At 39.5% G+C, this 27,767-nt stretch overlaps 1 protein-coding gene across 1 annotated transcript; it reads right to left on the bottom strand.

The window, feature by feature from the left end:
* Nucleotides 1-387: 387 nt before the first annotated feature.
* Nucleotides 388-27,755, bottom strand: LOC116320576 (nectin-3-like protein). Its single transcript, XM_039600090.1, has 7 exons — nucleotides 27,522-27,755; nucleotides 26,395-26,436; nucleotides 25,675-25,977; nucleotides 21,298-21,391; nucleotides 3,404-3,558; nucleotides 2,943-3,039; nucleotides 388-1,528 (listed from the first exon to the last, which is right to left on the bottom strand). The coding sequence occupies exons 1-7, from the start codon at nucleotides 27,661-27,663 to the stop codon at nucleotides 1,513-1,515; spliced, it is 849 nt and encodes a 282-aa protein (XP_039456024.1). The 5' UTR covers nucleotides 27,664-27,755; the 3' UTR covers nucleotides 388-1,512.
* Between the last annotated feature and the right edge of the window lie 12 nt (nucleotides 27,756-27,767).

The raw sequence follows: 27,767 nt of genomic DNA on the forward strand, positions 1-27,767 counted from the left end.
AAAGTAATCTCCTCACCCAAGCTACACCAAATTCCTTTAGACAACATACAAAACACAGTTAACATATTACAAACACTGAGACTCCCACTCTGCATCCACTGGGCCATTGGCCTCTTGTTGTCTTACATTTACAGATAAGGTGGAGAGTCTCCTGCAAACCTACTTCTAAGTTATAACAATTATGAGTTTTTATTAAAGGTACAAGCATCAGCATCAGCAACCCCCAACTGTAACTTCCTGTCTCCTTTCATGAGAGCAGACCCCCCAGTGTCCATAAATTCCTTTCCCTACACACTCTCAGGCCTACAGCTAAGCCAAACTGAAACACAGACAAATCCTTCCTTATTCCTCTGATCTAAACAAATTTAACACATCATATTATAATAATTATTTTCTTGTACTCACACAATACAGACCAAAGACCATGCTTTAGTTATTTAATTTATCCTCAGAAAATAAATTTGGTATCTCTATCATTCACTGCAGTAAAAGTTCATACCTAATGTGCAAAAGTTCAACTAGGAAATCAGCAGGTCTGTGAAAACAACATGAAATAAGGGAAACAATTTATCCTCTTCTGTTGTTGTGTCAGGAGTTGTGATAAGGCCAATGCTATCTAACAGATTCCAAAATGAGTCACAGTGTAACTAAAGCTGCCTGCTGTCGAAATGGAAAGTTGAGAGTACATTGGAAAAAAGGGACAAGTCATTTAGCAGCAGAACTTGCAGTGAAAAAAACATCCCAGATAAGTAATTGAGATTCCTTTTTTTTAATAAAAAGGACAAAGGCAGAGCTGCATAGTTAGAAAATTATATACTAATGTTACTGGTTGAAATTACAGAGCAAGTGTTTGCACCCTCAGCTTTGGCTGCTCAGTAGTAATTATACATCAGACAGACAGATTACTGCATTCAAGGAGTTGTCTGGTGTGAGTGTTTATACTGTCTGAAAGCTGTTTTGAACCCACTGTCTGCATGGGCTTTTCTGGTGTACTGCTGATACATCTGTTGTTTAATATGAACGGGCTATGTGTCTAAACTTGTGCTGGTACTGTACATTTTAAACATAAAAATGTGCAATTAACATTGTTACCCTTCATGAATAATAATAAGCAGATGGGGAAAAACAACAACAGCTGTAACCACATTAATACAACTGCTATCAACAGTTAACTGCAGATGAAAGCACTTCAAACTGTTGGTGGAAACAGTATGGATCCCAAACACTGTTTAAGTTGTTCATGACAACAGGAACAGTCAGTAAAAGCCACATCCAAAATGCTGTGGCAGTGACATGCAAGGAGAGTGGGAGTCATTTACCAATGTTTTGCGTGTATTTATGCAATTATTGCAATTTTAAAGTAAGACAAAAACATTTATAAACCTGAATCACAAAATAAAAGGGATTCGGGGGTAGGAAAGTTTACCAAGTACTTCCATCTATTCATCTGTTTGTTTACCAGTTGACTGTGGAATGACACGTTGGTGGAGGTATCGGTCCAGATGTTGTCCATTATTTGCTCCCACAGCTGTTAGAGGAAGCCGGGGCAGAAGATCCATTTAAAACTGCATTTAATTTCAACTGAACATGAAAAGACTTTCAGTTTATCTGCCAATGTTAAAAACAACCTTTAATATTATAAAACTATTATAATTATAAACGTATAATATCCTAGAGAATAGTAATGGAAAAATTATTATTTTAACTTCTCAGCTGCTTGAAGTTCTTTCTTCAAGAAAACATATTTAATAAAATGCCTTTTGTATACTAAAACTATAAATATACCTCAGATAATAGAGTTTTACATTAAATTAATGTAAAACTAAAACAGAGGCAATTTCAGGATGAAGCTTTTAGAGAGACTCAACTCCCAATAATAATGTCATTTATACAGATCATCAACTAATAAATTACCTCTGGTATTGCAACATACTTTTTTTAATAGAACGAATAATGAAATCTGTTGCTTTAAGAAGTATTCGGCCCTTGATAATGCTGCAAACAGCTGGAAATATGTTGCAATCTGTCTTTCAATAGCAGCTTAGTTACAGCCTATTGTGGTGTCTTAAGAATAATTCAGAATGAACATCTGCAAATGTCAAGTTAATGCACCAGTTTCAGGGTCGACCCTTTAGGTATTAAACTAAGCAATGCCTCAACTATGTTTATTAGAAGATTCCAAAGTAAGTTAAAGAACAATTTGCAGTAAAGCAGATACGAGGAGAAACATGCACAACATTGTTTATACCTCTTAACTACAATAGCGCCACCAAGACATAAAGCAATTAAAGTAGCATTAGTCAACACAGTCACTAGAAAAATAATACTGCTCACCACTCTGATTTTTCCAGCGTCTGTGTGAGCAGCATTAGTCTTATTGATTCTTGACTAAAGTCTTACTGTTGAAACATCCAGCGCTTATGTCTGTGCCATTTAAAGTCATGATAAGCCCCCTAAAAAGGGTTTAAACTCTGTTAATGGTAGAGCTTAAAATGAAAGACCCCTCCGTGAATAGCTACCTTATCGTTGGGGAGGGGTTTGTGTGTCCCAGAGATCCCAGGGGGCTATACTGTCGGGGGGCTTTTTCCCCCTAGTAGGATCTCCCAGGCCCTATTTGTTTCATTTCTAGGTTAGTCCACACTCTTCTGTAAAAGCTTTTGAGGAAATTGTCCAATTTGAGACCGTCAAAACTGATGTGGTTGATTTTGAATTGTGTAAAAAAAGAAAAGAAAAAAGAAAAAAGAAAGAAAGAAAGGCATTAATATTGTTTTCCAGCCCCTTGAATTAAACCTGAGTCTGGAGTATACCTGCATTTGATTTTTTAACCCTTTCTACTTACCAAAGATTACTAGACCCAGTTGTCCATTATGTCCATATACTGTTATATCAGAATGACTACATATTATACCACATATTAAGTGCAGAGTTATTGTTCAAAGTACCTTTGAAAACGTCCAGATTTATAAAAGTACCATGCTGCAGCCCCAACATTCAGGGAAAGCAAAACAAGAAATAATGCCCAGGCAACACGGCATGTTCCTGCAGGGACACAAGAAGAAACAATATAATGGGGATGAAATTATACATTGTTCTTTCTCACTTCCTTAACATTTAGTTTTATATTTCACATTCAAAACTTCCTTGTACTGACAAGTTTTAACATACAAAAATAAATTAGATGAACTTGATATGACCCTGAAAAAAAGCTTTCACAAGCTAGGACACGCTTTGACATTCTGTCAGTGAGGCTGACTTTAATAACATGTGTTGCACTGGATGAAGCATCAGACAACCATTCATTAGCACGCAACATGACACAACATCCACAAAAGCTCAGATCTAAAAAACAGAAACAAAAGATAGATTTGGACGAACTGCACAGCTAAGTCCAAGCTGACCTCACCTGATGTCACATGCATATAGAGTTGACCGTGTTTACTTCCATATGCGTTAGATGCTTCACACTGATAGAGTCCATTTAGATCAGACGTCAGGCTGAGCAGTTGTAGGTTTGCACCCTCTACTTTGACAGCAGACTCCAGCAAATACTGGCCAGATCTAGAAAAACATGAATGAGACTCAACATGAAATGTACAGGGAGAGCAGAAAACTGTTGCACCAAAAGTCAAATACATTTCAGTTATAAGCTCTTGTTATAGATCTTTCCTTGCTCACACTAAGATTTTGTACTATTTCACTTGAACCCAAATATAAGAGTAAATGGCACTTTTCATCTTAATTTCTGCTTTTTTGAAGAAAATCTTGTGTGAGTAAGGTTCTATGCCACTGTATTTTGTGCATATCAGCAGAGCCCTGCTTACTCTGTTCAAAGTGCATCAGTCTACACGTTTGTCTGCAATGATTGATGATTCAGTGATTTGGGAGCATTGATTGGAGCATTCAATATAATGTAGCTAAACAGCATCAATTTCAGATATTAGACAACAAAAGATTCAGTTTCACCACATCTGATTTTCATTTATCTCACATGATTAACACTAGCAGAAAGAGCTTGCTCTCTCAAGTATTGAATTCATATAGCCACTTAAGATTAAAAAATATAACTTAAAAATATTTAAAGCACTGCATTGGCCAGGGATTCCACAGATTTATTGGATCATCAGTGAATTACAGATAGAGAAGCCAAAGATCGCTGAGTGGTACAGTTTAATGTGAAAAAAATTTATGAGTATGTGAAAAAAAATCATGTTATTTGTAATTCCACTTTTGTTTTATGAACATAGTGCATTTCTTACCAACAATTACATTTAAAATTAAAGCTGCAAGCAGCGTTATGAGGGCCCTCGCACCCCGGCACGTCGGGCCACGCCCAACACCTACAACCAGCACGTCCGATCTGATGTCACATTGATGGAATTCATGCCTAGAACCACCAGCTAACGATTCATCTCATTCAATCATTATTATAGTCGTCCCACTAGGTGGCGCTCTAACCATTACTGACAAATGGGATAACAAACATTTCCGACCTTGAGTCTCATCACGCCTACGAACTTTGGGAGAGATTGGACATTGTGTTTTTGAGTGACAGCAGATTACTGCTTTTTGGCGAGGGATTGAAACTCCACGTGCCGCCATGGCCACCCCGTTTCCCTGAACGTAAAAAGCTTCGCAATTTAACATCACAAAGGTCTTTAGATTCCACACACAGGAGATCGGGTTAATCTGATGAAATCCCTTGGAGGAGTTCGTCAAAGTATGAGGCCTGAAAAGAGGCGAAAAAGTGGCTAAAATTACACCTTAATTTTAAAATGGCTGACTTCCTGTTGGATTTGGGACATTGCTCCAAGAGACTTTTTTGTACATCTTGATATCCTCCATAAGCGTACCAGGTTTCAGACTTATAAATAAAACACAGAGCAGGGGCTGATGTTTTGAAATTTTGTAGGGGGCGCTGTGGAGCCATTTTGCACTATTCAAGGAAAATGGTCACATAACAACAAAGCCCTCATCACATTCGAGGTTTGGGCCAAATTCCAAGACTTTTTAAAATTTCCAAGCCCCTCAAAATCCGCTTCATCTTTCATGTTGAACTGCGTTGCCACCAGGGTGCGCCGTTCAGTTTAAAGTCACAATTTTCTCACTGAAGCATCATGAGGGACTGATGGTGATATTCACCGCTTTTGAGGTGGCCACGACGTACCTGTGAAAATCAGTACAACAAAATGTAAGACATGACATTTCCTGGTGCCACTAGGTGGCGCTCTATGTATTCCTGACAATGGGCACATCAATCTGTTCAGGGCGGGTCTGACATCATCCCTGTAAAGTCTGGTACTGATCAGACTGCATTTCATTGAGTTATACTAATTTGTTTCTTCATGGCGAGACATCAATGTTCGCCATGCTTCAGGGGTCACACCCTCTGACGAAAAGTCACAGTTTTCACTGTAACCCAAGACCAACTCCTTAAGGCTTTCCTGGAGAAATTTGAGGCTGCAGATGTCATCGATCACAATACTGTACCCCAAAGTGTAAAACATGACATTTCCTGTTGCCACTAGGTGGCGCTGTCCCTGTTGTGAAATATGGCAGTTGAAATATGTTCAGGGGTGGAGCCTTATCATATGTGTGCTCTTTGGTCCAGGTCGGACCATGTTTGACAGAATGAGAGGCAATAAGATTTTCATGGCGAGTCATCGAAATTCGCCGTGGCGCCACGGCCTCACCGTATCCCGAAAACTCAAAAGCTCCGCAATTTAACATGGCCCAGGTGTGTAGTTGAAACTGACCAAATATGAAGCTTGTACGATGAAATTCCAATGAGGAGTTTGCAAAAGTTCGAGGCATGGAAATGGCAAAATTAGAGCCAAAATGTGACCTTCAATCCAAAATGGCGGACTTCCTCTTGGGTTTGCGTCAATGGTCCCACTGACTTTTTTGTTCATCTTGGCATGATACACATGTGTGCCAAATTTCAGACATGTAGCTAAAACGATGTGTTCGTAGGGCTGCATTTAACAAGGCATAGGTGGCGCTACAGAGCCATTTCCCAGTGCTCATATGTAAAACCATTAAAATACAAAATTTTTCACCAGACCTGGCATGTGTGCAAAATTTCATGAGTTTTTGAGCATGTTAAAGCCCTCAAAAAGGCAATTCATTTCAATGAAAAATAATAATAATAATAATAATAATAATTAAAGCTGCAAGCAGCGATATGAGGGCCCTCGCACCCCGGTAGGCGTCGAGCCAAGCCCAACACCTAAAACCAGCGCTTCCGATCTGATGTCACATTGATGGAATTCATGCATTTAACCACCAGCTAAAATTTCATCTCATTCAACCATTATTATAGTCGTCCCACTAGGTGGCGCTCTAACCATTACTGACAAATGGCATAACAAACATTTCCGAGCTCGAGTCTCATCACGCCTGCGACCTTTGGGAGAGATTGGACATTGTGTTTTTGAGCGACAGCAGGTTACTGCTTTTTGGCGAGTGATTGAAACTCCACGTGCCACCATGACCACCCCGTTTCCCTGAACGTAAAAGCTTCGCAATTTAACATCACAAAGGTCTTTAGATTCCACACACAGGAGATCGCGTAAATCTAATGAAATCCCTTGGAGGAGTTCGTCAAAGTATGAGGCCTGAAAAGAGGGGAAAATGTCGCCAAATTTACACATTAATTTTAAAATGGCTGACTTCCTGTTGGATTTGGGATATTGCTCCAAGAGACTTTTTGTACATCTTGATATCTCCAATAAGCTTGCCAGGTTTCAAACTCATACATAAAACACAGAGCAGGGGCTGTTGTTTTGAAATTTTGTAGGGGGCGCTGTGGAGCCATTTTGCGCTGTTCAAGGAAAATGAACATATAAAAGAAATCCCTCATCACATTAGAGCTGTGCGCCAAATTTCAAGACTTTTAAACTTTTCAAGCCCCTCAAAAGCCACTTCATCTTTCATGGTGAACTGCGTTGCCACCAGGGTGCGCCGTTCAGTTTATAGTCACAATTTTCTCACTGAAGCATCAAGAGGGACTGATGGTGATATTCACCGCTTTTGAGGTGGCCACGATGAACCTGTGAAAATCAGTACAACAAAATGAAAGACATGACATTTCCTGGTGCCACTAGGTGGCGCTCTACGTATTCCTGACAATGGGCATATCAATCTGTTCAGGGCGGGTCTGACATCATCCCTGTAAAATCTGGTACTGATCAGATTGGATTTCATTGAGTTACACTAATTTGTTTCTTCATGGCGAGACCTCAATGTTCGCCACGCTGCTGGGGTCACACCCTTCAGCGAAAACTCACAGTTTTCTCTGTAACCCAAGACCAACTCCTTAAGGCTTTCCTGGAGAAATTTGAGGCTGCAGATGTCACCCATTACAATACTGTACCCCAAAGTGTAAAACATGACATTTCCTGTTCCCACTAGGTGGCGCTGTCCCTGGTGTCAAATATGGCAGTTGAAATATGTTCAGGGTGGAGCCTTATCATATGTGTCCACTTTGGTCAAGGTCGGACAATGTATGACAGAACGAGAGGCAATAAGATTTTCATGGCGAGTCATCGAAATTCGCCGTGGCGCCACTGGCCTCACAGTAACCCGAAAACTCAAAAGCTCCGCAATTTAACATGGCCCAGGTGTGTAGTTGACACTGACCAAATATGAAGCTTGTACGATGAAATTCCAATGAGGAGTTCGCAAAAGTTCGAGGCATGGAAATGGCAAAATTAGAGCCAAAATGTCACCTTCACTTCCAAATGGCGGACTTCCTGTTGGGTTTAGGACATGGCCATAATAGACTTTTATGTGCATCTCCGAACGTTAGATATGTGTTCGAGTTTTATACATGTAGGTCATACCCATCTCGGGGCTCGCGTTTCTCATTTTTCTAGGTGGCGCTACTGAGCCAATTTTCCCTGGACATGTTCACGGACATTAAAATACGTAAATTTTCACCAGACCTGACGCGTCTGCAAAATTTCATGAGTTTTCGAGCATGTTTAGGCCCTCAAAAGACCGATTCATTTGCGAAATAATAATAATAATAATAATAATAATAATAATAATAATAATAATAATAATAATAATAATAATTAAAGCTGCAAGCAGCGATATGAGGGCCCTCTCACTTTTGGCGCGTCGAGCCAAGCCCAACACCTAAAACCAGCGCTTCCGATCTGATGTCACATTGATGGAATTCATGCATTTAACCACCAGCTAAAATTTCATCTCATTCAACCATTATTATAGTCGTCCCACTAGGTGGCGCTCTAACCATTACTGACAAATGGCATAACAAACATTTCCGAGCTCGAGTCTCATCACGCCTGCGACCTTTGGGAGAGATTGGACATTGTGTTTTTGAGCGACAGCAGGTTACTGCTTTTGGCGTAGTGATTGAAACTCCACGTGCCGCCATGACCACCCCCGTTTCCCTGAACGTAAAAGCTTCGCAATTTAACATCACAAAGGTCTTTAGATTCCACACACAGGAGATCGCGTAAATCTAATGAAATCCCTTGGAGGAGTTCGTCAAAGTATGAGGCCTGAAAAGAGGGGAAAATGTCGCCAAATTTACACATTAATTTTAAAATGGCTGACTTCCTGTTGGATTTGGGATATTGCTCCAAGAGACTTTTTGTACATCTTGATATCTCCAATAAGCTTGCCAGGTTTCAAACTCATACATAAAACACAGAGCAGGGGCTGTTGTTTTGAAATTTTGTAGGGGGCGCTGTGGAGCCATTTTGCGCTGTTCAAGGAAAATGAACATATAAAAAGAAATCCTCATCACATTAGAGGTGTGCGCCAAATTTCAAGACTTTTAAACTTTTCAAGCCCCTCAAAAGCCACTTCATCTTTCATGGTGAACTGTGTTGCCACCAGGGTGCGCCGTTCAGTTTATAGTCACAATTTTCTCACTGAAGCATCAAGAGGGACTGATGGTGATATTCACCGCTTTTGAGGTGGCCACGATGAACCTGTGAAAATCAGTACAACAAAATGAAAGACATGACATTTCCTGGTGCCACTAGGTGGCGCTCTACGTATTCCTGACAATGGGCATATCAATCTGTTCAGGGCGGGTCTGACATCATCCCTGTAAAATCTGGTACTGATCACATTGGATTTCATTGAGTTACACTAATTTGTTTCTTCATGGCGAGACCTCAATGTTCGCCATGCTGCTGGGGTCACACCCTTCAGCGAAAACTCACAGTTTTCTCTGTAACCCAAGACCAACTCCTTAAGGCTTTCCTGGAGAAATTTGAGGCTGCAGATGTCACCCATTACAATACTGTACCCCAAAGTGTAAAACATGACATTTCCTGTTCCCACTAGGTGGCGCTGTCCCTGGTGTCAAATATGGCAGTTGAAATATGTTCAGGGGTGGAGCCTTATCATATGTGTCCACTTTGGTCAAGGTCGGACAATGTATGACAGAACGAGAGGCAATAAGATTTTCATGGCGAGTCATCGAAATTCGCCGTGCGCCGCCACGGCCTCACAGTAACCCGAAAACTCAAAAGCTCCGCAATTTAACATGGCCCAGGTGTGTAGTTGACACTGACCAAATATGAAGCTTGTAACGATGAAATTCCAATGAGGAGTTCGCAAAAGTTCGAGGCATGGAAATGGCAAAATTAGAGCCAAAATGTCACCTTCACTTCCAAATGGCGGACTTCCTGTTGGGTTTAGGACATGGCCATAATAGACTTTTACGTGCGTCTCCGAACGTTAGATATGTGTTCGAGTTTTATACATGTAGGTCATACCCATCTCGGGGCTCGCGTTTCTCATTTTTCTAGGTGGCGCTACTGAGCCAATTTTCCCTGGACATGTCTACAGACATTAAAATACGTAAATTTTCACCAGACCTGACGCGTGTGCAAAATTTCATGAGTTTTCGAGCATGTTTAGGCCCTCAAAAGGCCGATTCATTTGCCGAAATAATAATAATAATAATAATAATAATAATAATAATAATAATAATAATGATAATAATAATAATAATAATAATAATAAGAAACAGAGCAGATACAATAGGGCCTTCGCACTTTTGTGCTCGGGCCCTAATAATAAGAAACAGAGCAGATACAATAGGGCCTTCGCACTTTTGTGCTCGGGCCCTAATAATAATAATAATAATAATAATAAACAGAGCAGATACAATAGGGCCTTCGCACTCTCAGTGCTCGGGCCCTAAATATCCCAACTTTCAGTATGAACATCATACATCATGAAAACAGAATTCCCTGCAGACCAGGCATTTCTATAGTTCAGAACCACCTGATAAAATTATTTATTTAGTTGCTATTTTTTGGAAAGTTTCATCCATATATTGACTGACACATCACCTATTGGTTTTGATTTGAGACCAATTACATGAGGCTATCTGGCAGCAGAGTTTCCAACAACACTACTGCAAAGGCAAATACTTTCTAGCTCTTTCAAAACATTCAAACGTATGAAGGGCCATAAGCCAAAATGTATTCTTTCACTCTCAAACATATACATTCTTCTTTCACATGCATATACTGTCACTCTAACATACATGTATTCAAGCACTCGTACATTTTGCTATCATGCACATGCATGCGATATGCATTTGATCTTGCAAATAATATATGTAGGTAAGAAGAGAATGTCTGAAGAAAGCATGTCTGAGGGAAATATATGTATGCAAAAGAATAACGTATGTGTATTAAAGTATAGTGGAAATGGAAGGCAGGGTGTCTGTACTGCTGTGATTGGCTGAAAAGCCAAGAAGACAAATGGATCTTCAATGCTCACAGCTGACCTTCATGAGAGCCTCTTTACCATCTGCCTTTCTATATCTAGTAGCAATAAAGGACATGCTGAAGCAGTTGTCATTACTTTTGGAGAGCCTACCTAACAGATACAGAAGGTAAATGTAATGCTTTAAGCATTCTGTGTTCAATTTATAATGCAGTGCATTGTGCTGTGTTTATGTTTTGTTTTTATTGCCATTTTTGACCATATAGCTTTTCCATTACTACAAGAGGAAACACGGGAGCCAGGAACAATTCTGGCCTTTGTCACTGGAACCAATACTCTTCCACCAGTTGGTTTCTTTCCACAACCTTCCATTGAGTTTTTCACCGTGAGCCTGATCCAGGAACCATGTCTAAACTACCTCATGGATCCTCATATCATGAACAAATTAAATGGTCTGGGGTTGCTTTGCTGCTATTAATTCAATGAAGAATTCTACACCCAACCCTAACATGAGATAATCATCTGTTGAATAAGAAATATATATATATTTTAAATCAGGCAACTTTGTGAATTTTACACTCAAGTCGTTGAAAACTTTTAGCAAGGCAACACGGTCGCAGTCTTGATAGCTTTGTTGCCCAACACCAAGAAGGCCCTGGGTTTGAATCCAAAAGCTTATACAGATCTAACTAAACACAAAAACCTTTTAACTATTTGGAAGCAATAACTAAAAACAGTAAAAGGCTAATGTAATTGTCTGTACATTGTAACAACAACCAAATAGAGCTCCTACTTACATACTGTTATGGAAAATTCTAGTTTAGCCTCACATTTAGATTTCTGTGTTTAGAATCTCACTGTAGGATTTGATATAACATTTGCATGCTTAGGTGAACTGTGTGTGTGTCAGTATGACATTGTAAGGAAAACTGCTTAGCTAGGCGTAATGATGTTTCATTATATTATCTGCTAACTGTTTTGCTCAGAAGGATGAAACTCAAGAGCCAGCGCCAGGAGCTTCCTGGGAAAAGATAGTGGGAGTTGCTCTCTGCCCAGCCACAGGCCGTGGAACCTAAAGTACAGAGAGTTGTGTGTGGAGGGGCATAATAGAGGAGCTGAGGCATCCGAAGGGCAGAGCTGGCATGACAAAATAATGGCAATAAAATTTGAATTTGATTTGAATTTGATGACTGTTGTTAATGGAGAGTTGTATTGGTACATGTATATACACACTATATACACACACACACACACACACGTAGAAAAACATATTTAGTACACACGTTCAGTAATGTATATACCTTTATATATTGTACATATATTTATTACTTTTTAGATTAGCCATTTTTATATTTTGCTTGTTTTACGTTATTGTATTTTTGCACAACTCTGTTGCTTGTGAAGCTCGCACACAAGAATTTCACTCACATGTACTGTACCAGTGTACCTGCACATGTGACGTGACAATAAAAGTGATTTGATTTGATTTGAGTATAAGCTTTTAATGATATAAGTTTGCATATGATAGAATACTGATGTTGACCTTTTTATGACTTAGACTGTTGTCCACTACAGGACTGTTTTATAAATTCTTTCTTACAGCTGAACAAGCTGTTATTATTTCACTCCTGCCAGGAAAAGGAGAGCTGGACACTCTTATCTGCCGCTCCCTAACAAGAAAAGGGGCCGCGTCTTTCTGTATCCCACAACACACACACACATACACCTGAACCACTCTTATCTTCACTCCCTACGCACTAACATTCCTCTGCCTATGAATAGACGTATTCACTGTTGTATTGCTTTGTATATAAATAAAGACCAGAGCGGTAACAGGGCGCTGATCACAGGGCCCCCACTCTGTTGTGAGCGTTCTGTGACCGCCCTTGCAAGTAAAGATCTACAGTGTGTGTCTCTTCACTCTTAGACTCTCAGCTGAAGAAGTGTCATTTAGAATAAATCTCTTGACAACTGTGAACTGTGATGTTTGATGTGTGTGTTGGCTCTCCTGCGCAGAAATGAATAGCTTGACCATAGCTCTTTCCGTGTTGCAGACTTTATTTACAAAATTCCACGACAATACTGACTCACTGTTGGTATATGTATTAAATGGCAATATCTAAGTCCATCTAATTTTCATCGGATACATGGGCAGCATCTCTGTATTCCCATACACACATGGAAAATCTGACATCTAATCAGAGTCATCATGTACATGCTCTAGCAGTCAAGACAATGGCATTAGCAGAGACACCAGTGTTTTACATTATTAACCTGAAGTGACCTCCCTATTATGGAACGCCAGGGCTGCCATAATGAATTAATTAAATACACCATTAAATAATTAATTAAATGTGGCAATAATTAATTAAAATCGGAAATAATTAATTACATAAATATTTACGACACAACAACCGCCATGTGGAAACTAACAGAACTGAACTTTGAAAAACCCTGTTTGTGTGTCACCAAATACCGTTTTAATACTTTTTTAGCCGAGAATGTAGTGGTTTAATCTTCATATGTCTGTTCGGTTTGTCAAGATATAGCCTCTTTGCAAAAGTGCTTCGATGATTTCGGAGATGTCTGCCCAGCCCAGTCTCACGGCAAAGCGTGAGATAGACCCGCTCGCCTCGCAAGCAATCGAGCTGTTACACAGCTGTAATAACCCCCGCTGACACTGACTTCTTTTACTGAGGTTATATTTATCTGGTTTTTATTTCCTGATGTTCTTATGTGTCCTACGTGTTTCAGTCCCCAATTCTGAATTATAACTAACATTAAAAAACATGTTTAAGGAGGAGAGAGAGCAAATAAATTCGATTAACAGCTGATCTTTGGGTTTTTGTTCAGTAATCAGCGTGACCTGCGTATAAACGCATAAAAGAGATAACGTTGGTGTTTCCGTCATGTAGTAACTGCTGGCTTTAACTGTACAAAGGTTGTTCGACACTATGAAACACACACAGACTTCATGATGTTCGGCTAATATTTTTATTATGAATATTAATCATGAGGGTAAACGGCCCTGCACACCACGGCGCGAGGTCAGCATCTCCATGATATCTTCAGCTCTCTGAGTTAACACACAGTTTCCCAGCTGACTAATCTAACGGTCATCTACGAATATGTCACGGGTCATATCAATATGATTTAAATCATCCTTATTACTGCCAACTATTCCAGAGATGTGAAAATCTACAGCATAAAGAACAAAAAAATATAGCAGTCTAACGCAACACTGTAACAGAGATGAACCGTCAGTTTGTCACAGATCAAAGTGGAATGAAAGTGACTGGTTGAACAGGTGTTCGTGATCTGTGTTTTCTGCATTTTCATCAGCGTAAGAGACTCAGCAGCAGCATAGAATAACAGTTATACATTTAATAAATCACCAAATTAATACACGCAAGAAACGATCAAACCTGTTCCGACAATTTGAGTTTGTATTCCCTCAGCTGCAGACTCGCTGCTGTTTAAATGTTTGAGAGGAAGATTAGATATAAAGCAAACGTCAAACATAGACTCAGTCTGCGGTCACATTTGATATGAGGCCAGGACGGATAATGGCTGTGTCCTGTTTTAAGGTCATATATGTAAAATTGTTGTCTGACCTCCGTCGATCCAGCCGCTCAGAGTCCGTGGTTACCATGGTTACTGCATAAGCAGCTGTAATGTAAACAGCTGGCACTGCGGAAACCTACCGGCGACATGAGTGTTTATGTTTGTCATTGCAAAAGAACTGTTTGAATGGTTAACTGAAGTTAACTTGGATAAATTATAGTTAAGGAGTATCACAGATAACGCCCACGTGAGCTGTGTGACTGTACACCACTACACTGAAATAAGCAGGCTATTACTGAAATACACCTGCTATATCATAAACTATGATATAAATAGGGAGGTCCTATTAACATGTTTATTTTTAAAGGACACCTTCCTGCCTTTAGTCTCATTCATGAGCAGTATTAGTTTTCTTCTAACATCCAGAAGTCTGCACAATGTGTTTCATAGTTTGTAACAAGCCTTTGACAGTTAAACATAACATGACCGAAAAAGAAAAAAAAAAAGAAAAAAAGAAAAAAAAAATCACACAAATTATATGTTAACCTCATTTATTTTTAGTTAAGTAAACTCTAAAAATTCTAACAGACAGCTGGTGCTTAGAATACAGTTGAATAACTATTAAAAAACAGATGATGTAATATTTCTGTCCAGGTTGCAGTCTTCATGATGAACATGCTGTTGCAAACTCTGCTCCTCTCGGTGGAAATGCGCCTTCTCTTTCCTCTTTGTATAAAAACATTTTAAAAGTCAGTTTAATCTCAAAATTCACTGTTAAATCCAAAACACACCAGATAAAGAAAAGCGAAGGGTTCAGTCTAACACATGTGCCAATGAACCATTAAACTTCAGTAAAACTATGCAGTTATGAAACGTAACTTTAACCTCAGCCAAACCGATTTGCTCAGTTGTAAATAAAACAGCGAAGTTAACGTGACCCGACAGACAGAACCTGAGTGAATTAAGTCCAGCGTTTAACCACTGAGAGCTAAAACTCAGGTGAGGTTTCAAAGCTGTGTGCCGGTGATTGGACATCAGCCGCTGATACAGCTGGTTCGCCTATAAAGTGCTCTGTTGGGAAACAAGCTCCAGCAGCTCTGCGCTCGGGGAAAAATTTTTTTTTACTTATCTTGTGCAGAAAAATGCGCCGACATTGCGTTATATCGAGCACCGGCTGCCCAGTTAAACTGTGACTATCACCAGGTAACGTGGGCGTGTTTTTTGAATTAGCAGCAGGTGTTAAACAGCTGACAGATGAGGAGGAGGATGCATGCAGGTAAACTGAGGGCCTGTTGAGCTGATCGCTGGTGTCGTGAGAAAAATGTCAGCTCGTTCTTTATGTTACAGAAGCACAGAGACACAAGACCAGGCGGAAAGAGACGATCGTTCGGCGAAAATGAGAATCTGCGAATGCAACATGTGGAACACGGAGAGTGGAATATGTAAACAAACCGGTTAATGTAAACCCCCCCCAAAAAAAAACAGTTAAGCTGGAACACCGGGGCTGTGAGCTCGGTACACTCTGTCAGCTGACTGTTAGCAGAGCTAGTGATATCTCTGAATACATCTGAGGACTTTTGCAAACATGTTCTATGTTGACAACCTGACCAGACATGTGAAGATTACGCCACTACATTCGCGGCTAAAACACTGTTAAAAGTGTAGTTGGTGACAGAAAAACGGGGTATTTTAAAACCACCACCATTGCTGCCTGTGATTTAGAATTCATTCTGGGATACCTGGCTGCCCCAAGTCCACACAAGCAATCGATTATCTAGGATCGACCTGTCTTGACTTACTTTGCAAGGCAACCAATCAAATGTTAGAGAAGCATGGGCAGCGTTAACCCCGCCCACTTAGTTTGATGGGTGAGGCTGACAGATAAAATTATTTCAAGGAGAGAGATGAAGGGGACAAAAGTGCCAAAATGAATTAAATAAATAAATCATTAAATAATTAATTAAAACTGTCAATAATTAATTAAATGTGTCAATAATTAATTAAATATGTCAATAATTAATTAAATGTGTCAATAATTAATTAATTACATGTGTCGTAAATATTTATGTAATTAATTATTTCCGATTTTAATTAATTATTGCCACATTTAATTATTTTTTTAATGGTGTATTTAATTAATTCATTATGGCAGTCGTGGTGTTCCATACCCTATAACTTCAGTTATAGTTCAGAGTTAAACCATCTAAAAGTTACATTATCAACCACATTACATATGTACTATACACAAATAAACAGGGTTTATATAGTTTATACAACGATATCAATTACAGATGAAAGTGAGGCCACATAGGCAATTTATGGAAAAGCAGCACAATTGATGGTCTCTCAAATTTAATCCCTGTTTATACAAATAAAGGTGGATCAGTTACAACTAAAAGTCTTTTATCTTTTCTCTGGCTATTGACTAAAAGATCAGAAAAACAAAATCTCGATAGCCGAATCTTGATAGTATCTGCAAGAGCTTGCCAAAAAAAACAGTACCTAAAATACTGGTATGAATGGCGTTAATGTCAAAAGGTGAAGTCGCTATCAATGAATCATCTCCTTGGGTTCCCCTCCAGTTGCTCTTCAGTTTCTGGGATAACACCATTGAAGTAGAAGTATGCATGCACAATAGCTGCAGGTTCAGGTAACTGCCTGTTCTTTTTTTTCTTTTTTTAAATTTTCAAAAATGAAAAACACTAGGAAATCATGAAGGGGGCAAACACTTTTCCACACCAGTGTGTGTGTATTAGAGCTGTGCTATATGGCCAAAATCTCATTTCCTGATATAAGACATTTATCTTCCCGACAACGATATATATATATATATATCACAAAAATGTTTACATTTTCTGTAAATTCTGTGAATCTCTGAAGTGTTTTCAGCTGGGCAGTGTGTACCTGGAGTCGAGTGTTTTGACCCATGCATGAAACTATGTGAGTATTTATTACATGGCGTGCTGCAGTGAAAAGCCTGTTCTAACTTTTGAGTCTACGGTTTATGTTTTAGCACCTGATGACTCCTTTTAGCTTCTCATCCGTAAACACTCTGCATACTCTTTCACGTGATTCAGTTTACCCTGAAAAATCTCAACAGGATCTTCAGCTTTATTATGAAATGTTTATGTGGAAAATAAACAAGCGAACGTCGGAGCCACGCGATGGTTTTACTGTCGTTGTTGCTATTGGCAACGCATAAAAGCAGTTGCTTATATATACATATATATATGTGTGCGTGTGTGTATGTGTATGAAAACAAGGAAATGTCAGTATTTACCAGAGGCAGCACCTTAAAATTTGAAGCTGCTCACAGTAACTGCTAAAATGCAAATGCATTAACGTAACAGTCTAAATAAATACCTTGAACATTTCTGTTTTAATCATTGTTATATGAAGAACAAACCATCACTTAATATACCGTCTACTTAACCAGAGCATCTATCCATCATCCATCGCTGTACACAGATAAATGTAATGTTGTAGCGAAACAAAGTGATAAGTTAGGTCGGGATTGGTTGGCTTCATTGCACAAACTAATGAGAATTCAAATCAAACAGTCATGGAATTTCACTAGTCTGAACAATACTCCAGGAGGAGTAGCGATTCTTGTAAACCTGGAAAAGTGCCCATAAAACAAAAAATATGACCTTAAGCATAATTCGGATGAGCTCATTATGATTCTCGTGCATATTTCACTAAAATATGACCAGAAGGAGTAGATTGTTGTGAGTTGTGGTGGGAAAGACATGAGAAAGATGCCTTACAATGTAATAGAAAAATGAAATAAAGTTTTGCAACACTGAATTGTTCTTCTGAAAGAAATGGTTGGAAAGAAGTGTATAAAAAAAAGTCTGGCAAGCACTTTCCCTGTGTAAGCTTTTGCTTCCTTAAAGTAAATAAATGTGTTAAAACTTGCTGCTCTGCACTTCATAAGCAGTGTTCCCAACTCCTCAGCAAGGAAAATTGTTATTGGTTGTCCTAAAATTCGCTAGAAGTTGCTACATGATGTCATCGCCTAATTTGCATAACTGGTCATGCTTATGTAATTGTAACCTACGTTGTAGGAGAGAGAAATAGAATCGTGGAAGAGACATAAAGTGAGTAAAAAACAACCTAAATGCATTTAGAATATATCTAGAAGTACAAGTTAAATTCTTTTAGCAATTATTGTTTTTTTTAATGTCATAATTCCAACCCTCCTCCTTTATCCAGGCTTGGTACCGGTGTTCTGACAAACCATCCTACTTTGGCAAAACGTCCTACCGTAAGTAGTTTATGCAGATTGCTGCTGTCACAGAGTAATTCCAGCACAAATTAAAATAGGTATGATGGTTTGCCACTTAACTTTGCCCGTCAGAGTATGCTTCTAGCTCATATTCATAAAGCCAGAACGGTTTGCCACTTAATTTTAGCTGTTAAGGTATGCTTCTAGCTCATACTAACAAAGGTAGGACGATTTTCCACTTAATTTTAGTTGTTAAAGTATTCTTGTAGGTCACATTCACAAAGGTAGGACAGTTTGGCTCTTAATTTTACCCATCAGAGTATGTTTGTAGCTCATATTCACAAAGGTAGGACGTTTTGCCACTTAATTTTGTGTTGTGCGCATGCGTAGAAACAACGGGTAGGATGGTTTGTCAGGTAGGATGTATTCCCAGAACACCGACAAAAGTGACCCAAAAACAGACACTCTGGCGGCGTTACACACACATATAGACACACAAAAAGTGTGTGTGTGTGTTTTTAAGCAGCTTTAAACCTTGTGATCCCCAAAAAGTAAGAGTAAAAGAAGAACTGACTGCATTACAGTCAGGGCGGGAGCAGCGGCTTCGCTCATTAGCGATTCATTTGCAGTTTGGACACGTACCCACATAGCAAAATTGTAACAGTCCGGATCTGGCCCACACAAAGTGCTTACACATGGCCCACATACTGCAAAGCTCACACATGGGCCAGCACAAGGCCAGTTGCAGACACACTGCTGGGCCCTATGCTGGCCCAGAACAGTTTCAGCTCTGGCCCCAGATGTCAGCCTAATGTGTACCTTAATCAAGCCATGTAATAACAACATGTGCTGGAACATAAAGGTAACATGACGAAACTCTGTTCAGACAGTGAATTGACTGATTCCTATATAGCTCAACTCTCCTGGATTACTCAAAGTGCTATGTGTAGGTGCTATGATTAGGTAAATGTGGCATGTCATATATATATATATATATATATATATATATATATATATATATATATATATATATATATATATATATATATATATATATATATATATATATATATATATATATATATATATAAAACATGCCACATTTACCTAATCACAATTCTCTAAACTGAGTGCTTGCTAACTACATTCATACTTCTGACATGCAGACTAGAAGAGCCAGATATCAAACCACTAACCTTCAGATCAGTAGGTGCCCTGTTCTACCTCCTGAGCTACAGCCAACTGGTGGTAAACATGAGTAAACCCTCACTAGGTTTTAAATAAAGTGTACACTCACAAACCTGTCAAACCTGCATGTGAAACGTTGGCCACCATAGCAGTATAGTATTGCAAAATGGCATTTGGATCTTCTAACTAAAATACGAAAAAGGGAACATAAATAGTGCCATCATCGCCAGACTTAGCCCACATCTGGTTGACATACACCCTGCCATGACACCAGTCAGTCAGAAGTGCCAGCTTGATGCCGGATCAGGGGAAGACCTTTTTTCTATGAGCCTGGGCCACATAAACCAAACCACAATCGGGCCAGATTCGGCATGCCATCACACAAACAGTGCCATCTACGCCAGGCCTGGCCCATATCTGGATGACATACCACTTACCATGCTAGAAGTCAGCCAGTAGTTCCGGCTTGACACCAGATCCGGGCCAGGCCTGTCTGCTATGTGGGTAGGGGTGAACATCTGCTCTGACAGCAGATGGGGGCGACTGCTGCATGAGGACTATCCGCCACCTGTGAGCGCTTTGGCACGGGCAAGGTGCCCACGGCAGCACCCGCTGCTTGTTGAGTGTAAGAGCGATACGCGCTTTCACATCAAAAAGTGGTCCTAAGTCTTCCTAATAACACTAGCAAAAGTCGCCAGATTTGTCGCTAGTCGCTTTTTAGAAAAAAAGTCGCTAAGTTGGCAACACTGCTCATAAGGACAAAGACATGAGCTCACCAGTCCGCTATCCAGGTCAGCTAAAAATAACACAACTTCCATGGTACCTCATCATTGAGAAAAGAATGACCTCATAAACTTTTGAGAACAGCACCAGTTCTTTACTTTGTAAAAGGGTTGCATTAATAGAAAAATGGCTCCTTTCTCTGTCATATGCATGGGCATACAGTGGCTTGCAAAAGTATTCGGCCCCCTTGAACTTTTCCACATTTTGTCCCACTACAGCCACAAGTGGTTCTACAAAGTATTGACTCAGGGGTCTGAATAATTACGCACACCCCACTTTGCAGTTATTTATTTGTAAAAAATGTTTGGAATCATGTATGATTTTCGTTCCACTTCTCACGTGTACACCACTTTGTGTTGGTCTTTCACGTGGAATTCCAATAAAATTGATTCATGTTTGTGGCTGTAATGTGACAAAATGTGGGAAAGTTCAAGGGGGCCGAATACTTTTGCAAGCCACTGTATATTTTCTAAATCCATGTTATGGATGTTATTTTCTTAACAAACTGAACATGAGGAACATTATGCTTCTGAGAGAAAGTGAGGTGGAGGATTTTTTTAGGGGATTAAATCACTGAGCATTTAAGTTTAACTGGCTGACCTTCTGATCAGATCGTAGATTATGTGCTTAAAGTACTCACACTGAGCTTTCATCTGATATCATAGTCTGCAGTTTATTTTGCGCAATTCACTGCCAGCACTACAAAAACTGTTTTTACAAACATGTGTACATGTGCCTCTAAATACCTCTCTCTTTCTCTCTCAGCATTTAAATGAATATTTCAAATGAAACCATTACTAAAACTGCTTTACCTGATCCAGGTGAATTTTGCATTTGGGTTAGCTTCTGTCACACACTCAAATGAATCCTCTGAAATTGCTGAAATTTTCACTTCTATAGGAGAAACTGCAAAAAACAAAGAAAAAACTGTATAAACCCCAAAGTAAGGAAATACTAATGATGTCGAAATAATGTTTCATACATGTTTGAACCCTGTCAAATCAGGCAAAATCACAAATCTTGGTTTTCATTCAGTTTCAAGGAGTAATCCTCTCAAACACATTCAAAGGTGTCACCAGCTCACGTACAATCACCTCATACTAAAAACAACATATTAGGTTTTGTGATCTTTTGGGGAATTCCACCAGAAACAGAACATCACTAAAGAAAAAGAGCACACAATACTTCATTTTCAAAACAGCCTCAGTTAATTTTACTTATAGTTTGACACATAAATTGCTTGTTTAATAATACCTATGAATGAGGCTAATTGAACTCATCATCTAGCTTGAGAAGACAGCTTTTACTTTGTGACATGGTGTTTTGTCATGCTGGAACCAGTAGGACATAAACTCGGGTCAGCAACTCTGCAGGACAGGCTGAATATCTGAAACAGTAGTTTATTGGTACTGAGATGTGAAGGTCTGCAGAGAGAGCAACTAAAATTAAAGCTGCAAGCAGCGTTATGAGGGCCCTCGCACCCCGGCACGTCGAGCCACGCCCAACACCTAAAACCAGTATGTCCGATCTGATGTCACATTGATAGAATCCATGCATTTAACCACCAGCTAACATTTCATCTCATTCAATAGTAATTATAGTCGTCCCACTAGGTGGCGCTCTAACCATTACTGACAAATGGCATAACAAACATTTCCGAGCTCGAGTCTCATCATGCCTGCGACCTTTTGGAGAGATTGGACATTGTGTTTTTGAGTGACAGCAGATTACTGCTTTTTGGCGAGTGAATGAAACTCCACGTGCCCCCATGACCACCCCGTTTCCCTGAACGTAAAAAGCTTCGCAATTTAACATCACAAAGGTCTTTAGATGCCACGCACTGGAGATCTAGTCAATCTGATGAAATCCCTTGGAGGAGTTCGTCAAAGTACGGTGCCTGAAAAGAGGGGAAAATGTCGCCAAAATTACACATTAATTTTAAAATGGCTGACTTCCTGTTGGATTTGGGATATTGCTCCAAGAGACTTATTTGTACATCTTGATATCTTCTATAAGCTTACCAGGTTTCAGACTCATAGACGAAACACAGGCTGATGTTTTGAAATTTTGTAGGGGGCGCTGTGGAGCCATTTTGCAAGGTTCCATAAAAATGATCACACAATAAGAAAGCCTTCATGACATTGGAGGTGTGGACCAAATTTCAAGACTTTTGAAACTTTCCAAGTCCCTCAAAAGCCACTTCATTGTTCATGGTGAACCGCGTTGCCACCAGGGCGTGCCGTTCAGTTTAAAGTCAGTTTTCGCACTGAAGCATCATGAGGGACTGATGGTGATATTCACCGCTTTTCAGGTGGCCACGATGAACCTGTGAAATTCAATATATCAAAGTGAAAGGCATGACATTTCCTGTTGCCACTAGGTGGCGCTCTGCGTATTCCTGACAATGGGCATATCAATCTATTCAGGGCGGGTCTGACATCACGCCTGTAAAGTCTCATAGTGATCAGACTGGATTTCATTGAGTTACACTAATTTGTTTCTTCATGGCGAGACATCAAAGTTCGCCATGCTGCTGGGGTCACACCCTTTCGTGAAAAGTCACAGTTTTCACTGTAACCCAAGAACAACTCCTTAAGGCTTTCCTGGAGAAATTTGAGGCTGCAGATGTCACCCATCACTATACTGTACCCCAAAGTGTAAAACATGACATTTCCTGTTCCCACTAGGTGGCGCTGTCCCTGATGTCAAATATGGCAGTTGAAATATGTTCAGGGGTGGAGCCTTATCATATGTGTGGTCTTTGGTCCAGATCGGACAATGTATGAGGGAATGAGAGGCAATAAGATTGTCATGGCGAATCATCGAATTTCGCCATGGCGCCATGGCCTCACCGTATCACGAAAACTCAAAAGCTCCGCAATTTAACATGGCCCAGGTGTGTAGTTGACACTGACCAAAAATGAAGCTTATACGACCAAATCCCAAGGAGGAGTTCGCAAAAGTTCGAGGCATGGAAATGGCAAAATTAGAGCCAAAATGTCACCTTCACTTCTAAATTGCGGACTTCCTGTTGGGTTTGCGTCAATGGGCCCAATGACTTTTTTGTTCGTCTTGGCATGGTACACATGTGTGCCAGATTACATACATGTAGCTTAAACGATGTGTTTGTAGGGATGCATTTAACAACATATAGGTGGCGCTCTAGAGCCATTTCCTAGTGCTCATATGTAAAACCATTAAAATACGAAATTTTTCACCAGACCTGATGCGTGTGCAAATTTCACGAGTTTTTGAGCATGTTAAAGCTAGAGATGGACCGATCCGATATTACGTATCGGTATCGGTCCGATACTGACGTAAATTACTGGATCGGATATCGGCGAGAAATAAAAAATGTAATCCGATCCATTAAATATCAAAAAAGCACCTCACAAAACTTGCGACACGGCGAAACTCGGCTCATAACCGTAGCACGTCGGAGCAGTATGCATCACGTGATAGAGCGGCTGTGTGTATTTGGAGCCTCGCTAGCAAACCAGCATTTCATCTCCGAGTAAGTTATCCCAGAGAGAAGTAAAGCAAGTGTGTAAGTTCATCTCTGAATGTTTGTAAAGCATTCCCACGTTAAGCTTAACAACCGATATATGGAGCGACTGCCTCTTCTTGCTGCTACTTCAATCGTGAAACTGCTTAATGATCAGCTGATCAGCTTTTCTGTCGCGAGTCCGTCTCTCTTCTTTGTTTTTGGCCCACTTTGCACCAGAAAGAGGAAACCAGCGGCTGAACAACAGCAGCACGTTTAAGCTTGATAAGCTGCTGTTAGAATTTTTTATTTAATATTACTTTCTACACCAGGATCCTTTTCTACGCAGCTGACGGCTGGTAACTGTGCAGGGGCGGATCTAGCAAAGTTTAGCCAGGGGGGCCGATAGGGCATGAACAGGGAAAAGGTGGGCACAAAGACATACTTTTCTTTCTTATTCTCATTTAAAATGTCTAGCTTTTAATAAATAATTATTTGAATCTTACACTCAAAGTTTTAATCTGATGTAAAATGTATAGAAGTCCATTACTGTATACAGTAACTATTAAGTCTAATCTAACCTAGTAAGCTATAGTACTTTATCCTTTGGGAACGTACCATTTGTGAATTCTGTAATTCTGTTGAAGAAAGACGTTGAATCTATTTAATTATTCTTGAAAAATAATTTATTTCTGTGCATTTTTTTTCACCCTGCATTAAATTTAAGTTGATTACATCGATTAAGCATCATTAAAATACCAGAATAGGGAGGATGGAGTAGGTTTAAGTTTATTAGATTGATCAGTGTTGCTGAACTATGAAATATTTTGGGTGCAGTGTATTTTTTACACACAGGTATAACAGAATAGCTTTAGTGTTGTTGTTTATTTAAACTTGAGGATGAACTTATACAAAATGCAGCAAGATATTAAAAAAACAGTTTTATTGATTAAAAAACACTATATCGGATTCATATCGGTATCGGCAGATATCCAAATTTATGATATCGGTATCGGACATAAAAAAGTGGTATCGTGCCATCTCTAGTTAAAGCCCTCAAAAAGGCAATTCATTTCAATGAATAATAATAATAATAATTATAATAATAATAATAATAATAATAATAAACAGAGCAGATACAATAGGGCCTTCGCACTCTCAGTGCTCGGGCCCTAATAATAATAATAGTAATAATAATAAACAGAGCAGATACAATAGGGCCTTCGCACTCTCAGTGCTCGGGCCCTAATTACAGAACAACTGACAAAAAGTGACATACATTATATTAATAATATATCTAATAAGAATGCATGTATAGAACCACATTGCACACAAATTTTCCAGTATTGTAGTGCCAGTCACTGAAGAAACAGACTTGTGTCTGGACTCAAAGTCAATAGTTTCATCTCACTGGAATAACTACTGTGGTATGACTTTACTGTTTTTTTTGGTTATGCCTCATGCAAGCAGGGATAAGATTGCAACCGCAAATGCGACCGACCCCCCCGGCTAAAACCTTCTCCTGAACAAAGACAGAAATATGAGAACGTTTATGTCTGTTTTTTTATAAAACAGGCTGAGATTGATCCTGGGTGTGTTGGTGTACTTTATTAATGATTTCTTAAACTGTTATAATTCTTAAATGAACAGTGATTAAAAAAAAAAAGAGGAAAAATAATAAACTCCATGAACAGCTGATACTCACAGTAGACCTGTATGGTGAAGGCCAGGGTTTCTTCTGTAGACAGGGAGTCACCACTGATGACACACTGGACCTGGTGACCGTTAATCTTTCTTGTAGGAACGCCAAACAGAGAGCTGACTGTGGTAGTCGTACCGTTGTCATACTGGGTGGAGTTTGTTGTCGTCCTCACTTTGTCTCCCAAAGCACCAGTGAGCCACCTCACTTCTGCAGGAGGCTTCGATCCAGCAGCCGTGCAGGTAGCAAATAAAACCTCTTCTGTGCCCAAAGTGGGAAGATTGTCCATCACACTTGTGAAAGGAGGCACTAGGAGAGGTACAGCACACAAATAAGTTGACATGTAAGCATGACAGTAAAAGTAACTCTGTCTACATCGGTTATACAAACACCTAGAATATCTTAAAACACATTTTAGTTGTATACCGAGCAAGTTTAGAGGTATCTCAATCTTCTGATTTCCACTTGGAAACAGGGTGAAGATGCACATGTAGCTGCCTTCGTCCTTCAAGGTAACATTGGATAATTGGAGAGTTCCATTTTTGCTGTTAAAATTCCCGATATATTTAAATCGATCATCATGTCCATTGACAAACTGTGGTCCATTTCTGGGTTGGATAGTAATAAAATTGTTTTTATGAGGATTTTGTCTAGTCTTCCTTTGCCAGGTAATCTGTGTCAAGTCATCACTGATATCAGTGACATGGCACGGTAAGATGGCCGTACCTCCTTGAATCGCTGTCACACTTCCACCAATCACCTGTAGAGCTGTAAAGAGCATGAAACACTAAGATCAGACCTCAGCTGAAAGACAGAAACAAGAGAGGAGATGCTTTACACAGATTCAAAATTACAGCTACAAGTCCATCTAGGACAAATTGTTCAAAACCTATGCCAAAACTCTCAGAGCATGGTGTCTGATTTGGTAATTGGACCTGTACAGAACGGGACACTCAGCTACAATGTGTCCAGGCTTCTTACAATAAAAACAAATTTTTCCAAGTTCAATATAGTAGAACTAGAAGCTTTGGTACGGCCACTTCCTATAGCATCAGGATGAGATATTTGTCACTAGAGCAAAGTTAATGGGTGTCAGGGTATTCAGTCTTGCAAAGTTACCAGCCTCCAACAGCTCTTTTGTCTTGTACTAACAAACAAAAGGAATAAAAGAAAACATACTAGCAAAACAGCTTTAGTAGCTGTAGGCCACAAACCACAATATAATTACAATACAACAAACCACTGTACAATAAATACAATTAAAACTCAGAATACCATTTACCACACAAAATGTGACCGACATAAACAAAACTGCACAATTACCAAACTCAGACAAAAAAAAAGTAAAAATAACCTAAACCGTCTGTTGGGTGATCGTAAAAAGCTCAACAAGCAGCACACTCTGAAAATTTAAGTATACGCAAGAATCCACGTGCTACTACCTGCTACTTTTAAAAACATATTTGACTTGTTTTGCCTTATTAATCTAAAACCTTCCAGGTTCCTAGTATCTGTCAAGACTGCCTTCAGTTGAATTTATTCAGCTGAAGACAAACTTGTCCCATTTAATCAGCATTCGCTGAAAAAATGAGAACAAAATATAAATGTTTTTGAACTTCTCACTTTTTACTTTATAAAAAGCGTTACTGCTGTTTCGGTTGAAGTTTAACTTCGTCATCCTTGGTTTTTAAGTTCACTAGTGTGTTTTCCCTTTACTCACTTACTTACATCTAGTCATCACATTTTTTCCCTGTCAGATTTGGACAGCCTTCAGTTGTAACATCTCCCAGATTATCCCCCCTTAGCCCAAGCCTATCAAAGTATGGAAAAAGTATGGAAAAAAAACTAAATACCGTCAGCTTCTCTGGTAAACAGGAGCGCAGATATTAGCAACAAACGACAAGTTATCAGGGAAAAATAGCGTGGCATGCTTCTCCCGGTCAAGTGAGCCGTCATTTGTGAGCCGCGGTCAAGCCAGCCGCCTTTCCGTCGCATCAATATTCTTGCGCTTACACGGCATTTACTGCAGCGCCTTTTCTCCCGATCGAAAGCATAGACCCGCGCACAAGTACACGCGCGCACGCAGTCACACGTGCATG

The sequence above is a fragment of the Oreochromis aureus genome, linkage group 16, assembly GCF_013358895.1.
Source record: "Oreochromis aureus strain Israel breed Guangdong linkage group 16, ZZ_aureus, whole genome shotgun sequence".
NCBI classification, from domain to species: domain Eukaryota; kingdom Metazoa; phylum Chordata; class Actinopteri; order Cichliformes; family Cichlidae; genus Oreochromis; species Oreochromis aureus.